The sequence below is a fragment of the Pterocles gutturalis genome, unplaced genomic scaffold, assembly GCF_000699245.1.
Source record: "Pterocles gutturalis isolate BGI_N339 unplaced genomic scaffold, ASM69924v1 scaffold42024, whole genome shotgun sequence".
NCBI classification, from domain to species: domain Eukaryota; kingdom Metazoa; phylum Chordata; class Aves; order Pterocliformes; family Pteroclidae; genus Pterocles; species Pterocles gutturalis.
Genome location: NW_010132180.1, coordinates 1 through 8073, shown reverse-complemented (window position 1 = coordinate 8073; position 8073 = coordinate 1). Strand labels below are relative to the sequence as shown.

Below are 8073 nucleotides of genomic sequence, written 5' to 3'. Positions count from 1 at the left end.
GAGGTATTTAGTTTGTCCTAACTTTACCTGACCAAGAGAGATGCAGGCAATTTTTAAGTGAAATAACAGCATTACTTCAAAACATTTTGCACAGAAAACCTACTAGTCTCTATTCTAATAAAGTCAAAGACTTTTCAGGCTTCACAAAAAAAGCACTGAAAAGCACAAAAATCAACAGAGGCTGCTGATTAATGATAAAAAAGGATTGTAAAAACAGGCAAACTTTTAGATGCTAGTGATCTCGGATTTTGCTGGTAAATATTACACATTATTATACACCGTAGCACATAAAGTCAGAACCACAACTGATACTTTCGTCTTGTCTGAACTTTGAAAGTTAGGATTTTATCAGTAAAAAGCCCTGTAGATCAGTTTAGCCCAAAGAAGCATTTTGATTGCCTAATTTAGCTCGGTAAAGGAGAAGTAAATCTTATAAGTTGGTCTCTCTAAGCCTCACAGCTGGATCATTCTAACACTACTTTGCACTTTCCAGTGATCAAAGTAAGTTACTTTATATCTAAAAGTAAGAATTTCATAATGGAAATAATGCAACACCAGGGGGTGCAGTTATCATGAAATAATTACACTCCTGGGAGATTACAGACAAGGCTGTACCCCAGGGGTGTGATTATCCCATGATAACCACATCCACTGAAACTGCCTTATTGCAAAAATAATCTCTATTCACTGGTGAGATGTTATTCAATAGGTGCTTTTTAATGGTAAGATTATTATTTTTTTTGTATGAATTACCAGCTAGATTAGTAAAATGGTCCCAGAAGCAAAATAACCAAGCCACCACGCCTAAGTTAAGGTACTGATTGTAATTTTTGTTTGCTGGAGCACTGCAGTGTATGTCAGATCTCGAAAGACAGCAGTCTTTTCTCACAGAACACAGTTCTGTGCCACAGACACAATTTCACCCTGCAGTGGTTCCACTGGAGTAAACTGAAGTCCATGACTGATCTTTGTATACAAGATATTCAACACTGAATCCAGAACCGCAATTGCCAATCAGTCTATGTGCAAAGAGGAAGATTACAACGCAGTCTTCACATAAGATTCAAAGACAAGTATCCTTCTGATGAAATAAAGAGAATCACAGCTTATAGTACTTATGGGAAAGAAAAAGCCTATATTGGTGGTTATTTTATGATGTGAAAAAAATGTACATAGGCTATCAATAGCTCTTCTTTTTCCTCACAGAGAAACAGAGCAAGAACTTTTGATAATGCAACTAAATCAGACACAGGAATTTCATTTTCATTGATTTTAACTCAAACGTTTCCTCTGAGGCTGAAAAAATAGTTTAAGCCCAATAAGACATTTTGTATTGCTGTCTTTCTGAAGGAGGAAAAATAGAACAAAACATAAGCTGAACTTGTATCAGGTGCTCTTGAATATTTTCTTTGTGTATCGAGATACATAATTTATATAGTGTCAAAGGAAACAATAATGACAACTAAAATTCAAGCGTATAGTTCTCAAGTATCTGAAGAATAAAGTTGGATTTTTTTTTAAGCACCTTCTCACAGCTGACTACTGTGGAAAATTTCCATCAACAAAATATCAAGAAATGCTGAAATGCCACATCTTTGCTTTTTGGCGGAACACAATATGAAGCACTAAATCACTGTTTTGTTTACATGCTATTTCTTTCCATTTAGCATGACCTACCCATTCAGATAAAATGGCTTCTGCATTATTTACACTTTTTTCTTCTGTTCAAATAAGGAGTCTAAATCCTACTGAAGCTCACAGATTTGGGCATTTTTAAAAAATATATATTATCCCCTAGGCTTCTGTTAAATTAAAGTCACCATTTAACTAAGACCTTTGAAGGTTTGAAGGTGGTGGGAAGGGGAAGGTTTGAAGGTGGTGGGTGGGAAGCAATTCAGGTGCTTTTGGCGTTTTTTAAAACCTAATCATCAGTTCATGAAACACCAAAAGGTTTCATAAAAAGATGATATCCTAGTCAACCTAAGTAAGAACAGTGTGGCAACAGACATTTTTGTAGTGCTATAAAATAATCCAAAAATAATTAAGAATTTAGTCTAGAGACAGAAAAGCAGCTTAGGAGTGCATGCAATTACTGATAAAGAGAAGCAGGAAGAAATGGAGGTTGAGGAGATGTGTTTTACAGAGGAACAGAAGAAGGTTCTTAGAGGTGGATACCGACTCAGCATTAGGGATAGTAACAAAGCATTAAGCAGAAGTAACGAGAGGAACCAAAGAGCAATAAAGAGAAATGGTGAAGACAAGATTATATTGTTGAGGGGTATTGATCAGAACATGACAGAATTTGTCTTTTTAATGTTGCAGTGTCTTGAGTTTTACCCTCAGCATAAGCTAATTTACACAGCTTACTGCAAATCTGCAGCACTGTAACAACTGGGTAGTACTCTCAGCAACGCAAAGACAGTGACCTACTCCCATCCCAGACAACACAGGACTGGTGTCAGGGTTTAGTTAAAAAAAAAAAAAAAAAAATCAGGTTTTTTAAAGTGCACAATGCAAGCTTTAACATGCCACGTGGATGACTATGAGTCTTAAGAGAATCAGTGAATTCAGTAACTTGTGTTCTCACTTAACTGTAGCGCTTCATTTACATACATGGAATTTCCAGAAGTCATCAAAGGAGCATAATTTAGCTTGTTATTAAATCAGATGAAGTTTTAGAAAAGTTGATGAAAGGACTGTATTCCCGAGGTTAGAAAAAGCAGACAACCTTTTATCTGATGATCTAGTTAATATTACCACTTCCTATAAGCCTTGTATCTGCTATTAAATCAAGAACTTAAAACTGTTTAAAACTTTACCTACAGTGTTTTTTCATAGTTTCCCCGAAAGAAAGAGAAAGCAGCAGTATCATTACAGCTGACTACTCAAATCCAAGAACAGTGTCTGACAAATTATACATACAAACCCTGATCTATCGCCCACCCCTACTCCCCGAAATCCTTCCTCAGACTATAAAAAAAAGTCTATGCTCAGCATAGCACACTGTCTTCCAAGTTCCAGAGCTGAAAATGAAAGGGCATCGGTGCAGTCTGAAAACATCTAAGTAGTTTTACAGCACTCTCCTTCATGCAAAATTCATCATATGTGCTAAACCTCTCTTTAGGCTTCGAATGACTGTTTGGAAAGCTACCCAGAGAACATCTCCCTGACTAGGGAACACCCACAGCGGTCAAACGTTGCCTGCACCTAGATAGTTAGTTCAGTTACGTTTGAAGCAAGCAGTTAGCCTTACACTGACACTGTAAAGTGTCCGTATTATACTGTTATGAATAATAGGGAGTCCACTTTCACGTTTGTGCAGGCATATACAAATACATCACGCTTTCCCAGCCAAGCACTCCTAAAATTTACCCACATCATTTGAACTCAGGGAAAGGAAAAAAAAAGTGAGTTCTGCAGCACAAAATCATATCTGACATGTAACAGCTGCACAGTGTAACTCTACCATCACCCAATGCTCCAAGCACCATTTCTTCTAAGGTAAGAATGAGACAAGAAAATGATCTAATGTGACAACCTACTGAATAGAAAGGCTGAGAACATCAACTGCAGGATGGCTAATGGTATAATCATCAGACAGTGTCTAAAAGCAGAGGAGCGTAAGAGACTATTTCCTTTAACTTACTCTTCCAGGTCTCATCTCAAATAAATTACTAATATCTAGCTGATCTAATTCTGAAAAGCAAGATTGTTGGTAGGCTAAATATGTAATAAAACTAAGAGCTACTACATAAAACAGATAACCTGAGGAAAGACAGAAGAAAAAACAGATGTTATCAAGTGTGCAATTGTAATGGTACCCTGGCAAAACTGAATGCACAACACAGCACATGATCTTAAAGCATGGCACAGCAAGGCTGAAGACTCATTCATACTACCAGGTGTTTCTTTAATGTACCACAATTTTCAGAATATGAAAAGCGTTACAAACTTGAGTCAACTTACAGAAAACAAAGTATTGTGCGAAAAAATATTCAATTTGAATGCTTATATCCACTTCTTTAAACCTCATCTAACACTACATGCTGGGTGAGTCCAAGTAACAGGAAAGCTAGTAGAAGAAAAAAAACCTGTAGTTCAGAAAGGAACAAGAAGCCAGCTGAAAGGAAACCAGGCATTTGGAAATCTACGTTTCAAGTGCTTGTTCATTTATAGAAGCGTAATTATGCATATAAAAAACCTCCAACCCTCTCCTCTTTTTCCAGGTGATTAACAAAGATATACTGATATACTCCAACTTTTACAAGCAGTTTGCCTCAATATGAACTGGGACAGTTTGACAACCCATTACACTGTTAGTTTGGTTTGGTTTTGGTTTTTTTTCTTGACACAAATATTGTCATTCTTATATAAACAATCTAATTGCAGCTTCTGAATTTTTGCTACAGATAGAATCAAAGCAACAACCATTATGGACTCTTTTTTCAAAAATGTGTTAGTAATTAGAAAATTAGGTCCTTATCATTCGAAATTGTGTATCCTACATTTGGAACAAAGAAACGCTTTCCCTATTTCAACAGCTCTTTGAAACATGATAAACTTAAAACTTCTAAAATTAAACCTAATGAGTTCCCTCAAAATTTCTAACCAGCACCATTAAAAACATTAATGGCCTACCTGAACCATCGCTGGAGACTGAACTTGCATTAATTCCAGAAAGGCCAAATAAGGGACATTCTCGATCAGTGTTTACATGACCCCACTTATGGCATTTAATACATCTCACATTCCGCACCTAAAAAGGGAAAAAAAATGAAATAATTTAGTTAACAATATAACTTAACCTTTACAGAAATGTCAATGTTATTCAGCATAAGAGAAGCTTTCAAACTCACTGAGAAAGAGACAATAAAATTAAGAGACTCCATGTGAATGTTCTGTAGTTAGATAATATTTGAAATATACCCAAGACATCCACAGAGTGAAATTTATGTAACTTGCCTGGATACCAAAGGGCTGATCTCTGATATTCATATCATCCTTAGCGTATCTGTTACACAAACACAAAGAAAACAAATACTCAAATCACTGTACTTTTTCTAAACCATCATATACAAAACTACCTTTTATTGTTAAGTGTGTATCCATTTCAGAGATATACTTAAGGTGAGCATTTGTTCTAATGTGTTTCCAAGTATGGATGTAAAATTCAAACAAAACCTAAGCTGATCAAGGAAATTATTCCAGGTTTATAGGTTTCACTAATTAACTGCCAGAACATGACAGGATTACACAAATTACCTGCTCAAGAACAAAGTAGAAAAAAAAAAAAAAAAAAAAAAGGAAAAAAGAAAAGGATAAGAAAAGTAAGCAAGAGGAAAAATAAAGCATTTGGATAAAATCCAGACATCTTACTTTTCTCGAGGGGCGACCTTTTGCCATTCAAATTTGTATTCAGTCTCTCCTTCTTGCTATAAAACAGAAGACATGGAAAGTAATTTTTTTTTAAAAAACACATTTTACGCAGGAAGAAAACAAAGAAATTATGTAATGCAATACCTCTTTAGTTTCCTCTTTGAATTTTCAGAAATCATGGAAAGGAAAGAAAATAAATGATACATTAATTATACACATAAAATGCAGCTGGTGTCTAAGCTGGAGACAAATTATTTTATTTTGTATACTAATACAATACTGCAACTGCTCAGAAAGTAACTTTATTTAAATACAGCACACGCATAAATAACCCGCCTTTAGTATATGAAGTTACAAATTCTGTAAAACCAGAATAATCTTTTAAAAGTATATTGACTTGAGAGACAAATAAAAAAACTTTGAACTCTTTTGCAAATGTAACAACAATACTTATTCTTTTTTATCAATAATCAGTTAAAAATGTTCAAAACTGCATTTGCTCTAAGCTTAAGGGATTACCTTAAGAGCTTTTAAAGTTAAATAACTGCAAAATTTGCACTACAATAAGCCCACCCAAACATTCCAAAAGGGTTTCGTTCAAATGGGAAAGGTGCATTTTCAAGGGAACGTCTTACAGTACGTTTTCTTAGTTCTGCACTTACTCAATCAGTTAATTTTAGCAAAGTCTGAATGTATCCACCAGGTATTTAGTAACTTCTGTTTCTCAGTCTGTTAAATACAGTCTTAGTCAGACCCATCAGAGTCAGGTCATAAAGCACTTTTGACTACAAATTCTCAGTATTCATAAAACTTCCACTAATTAGCTTCCTGCTTTGCTATTTACTGTGCTGGACATGCATCAAGCTGAATTATGGGCAGAACTTTTAAGCAAAAGTGACCTTGCTATTTCTAAAAAGGAGAGTATGCCAAAATACACATTTGTATTGTCTGAGTCACTGCCTTGGTAAGACCCAGTCTTCTTCATCCAAAGGCTTTATAACTAGCTAAAGAAACACCTTTGGTTAAGGACAGAATTTCTGCTGTTGCCAGGAAAGATACTTCATCTGAACTGTTGTTAAAAAAAAAAAAAAAACAAAAACCAAAACAACTCAACCATTCAGACTTTGAAATAAATTAAAATATAGTGAGATCAAAATTATTAAGTACTATATACCTCTGCGTATTCACACAGAAGAGCTAAAAATCATACCTTCTAGCATCACCTCATTATGGAGACATTATTTTAAAATAAAAGACACTATGCTTATTTCTTCAGAGAGTTTTTAGCTTTGCAGTACTGCCTGCTCACGATCAGGAAACCAGAATACCTTTCTTTGCTCCAGGTGGGGCCTCATACATGAAATTAAGACCATTCTTCACACGCTCATCACCCATAAGCAATCTAAATAAAAAGCACACACAAAACATTTACTTTGGTATTATTTATTCAAAAAAAAAAGGAAGAAGAAATGTGCAGCAGTGAATTGCGATAATAACTAGCATTTTTTTCATTTGTTAATTTGAGTACTAGAAGTTGAACATCAAAAAACCTGAGAGACCAGTCAATACTTTTGCATGCTCCACTGTGTACCAAAAATCATACGTTTCAGTCCCAACTGAAACATAACTGTGTCCACAGAATTATGGAGGATGGATTTCTGTGTGATCCAAATACACTGCTATACAAAGTTACCTGCTGTTCTGTGCAACGAACATATTTTGAAATTAATTACATCACACACACAAGCCATTTACAATAAGTTATTGTGACCTCTGCTTAATCAGACATCAATTTGTGAGTCACTATCCTCTGCTACTAGTATGGTCAGTAGGAGACGATACTTCAAATAACTCACAATGATATATCCTTCACTGACATTAAAACAAGAGACAACAGGAAGAAATATGTGATCTTATGCCAATTCTCACCTATTATCATAGGATTCCTGCTCTTTAAGATACTGTTGCATTAATTCTTCTTGTTTCTTCTTATCGTATGATATTTTCTGTTCTGCCATCCATACCTAGTTAAAACAAATAAATTTATACGTTAAACAAATACAAAACCTACCACAAAATGCGTTAACGTATAAATACTTAACTGGTTTAGTCTATCAAAAATATTTAACGGCAAAATTCCCATTATAATAACATAAAATAAACTATTTCCATCCAGCATTTCAACAAATGAACTTCACACAAATAGCATTTTTGATAGGCTACAACTCCAAACAACACTTAAGAACTGAAAAGACACAGGAAAGTTTAGTAATGCAAAGGGAAAAGCAAACTCAGAAAACACTCCGGGTGCGCCACTGTCCTCCCTGTACCGATATGTCCTCACCCAAGGCTCCCCAGACCCCAAACCCCAGGTTCTCCCGGGAGCTCCTGCAATGGTACGGTACTGGGAGAGAAAGACCCGGGAGCAGGCCCAGGCGGGTGTGAGGCAGGGGGAAAACACGGGCGCACGGTGACTGGCGGGGTTCTCCCGATGGCCTGCAGTGTCAGACAGACACCGTTTGTCCAGGGAACCGGGTACTGAAACGCTGGAGCCGGGAAAAGGAGATAGTTATACACTCCTGGGAGCACGTAAACCTGAAGCTTCAAGTATTTATTTTTTCCCTGACTCTTCCTCCCCCCTTCCCCAACCCCAGTCCCACTGCGGGCAGGCCAACACACCGTGCCCATGCCGCCGCG

General features: G+C 36.1%; 1 protein-coding gene across 1 annotated transcript in view; it reads right to left on the bottom strand.

Moving 5' to 3' along the window:
* The window catches only part of LOC104467159 (corepressor interacting with RBPJ 1-like), a gene marked incomplete at its 5' end in the record, with an annotated part of 17875 nt that extends 10003 nt beyond the window's left edge, over positions 1–7872 (bottom strand). The window contains 6 exons of the mRNA XM_010080821.1: positions 4639–4756; positions 4963–5011; positions 5377–5432; positions 6697–6778; positions 7306–7400; positions 7707–7872. Of these exons, the coding sequence (XP_010079123.1) occupies positions 4639–4756; positions 4963–5011; positions 5377–5432; positions 6697–6778; positions 7306–7400; positions 7707–7872 (566 nt within the window). The remainder of the gene's footprint in view (positions 1–4638; positions 4757–4962; positions 5012–5376; positions 5433–6696; positions 6779–7305; positions 7401–7706) is intronic.
* Positions 7873–8073: the final 201 nt, after the last annotated feature.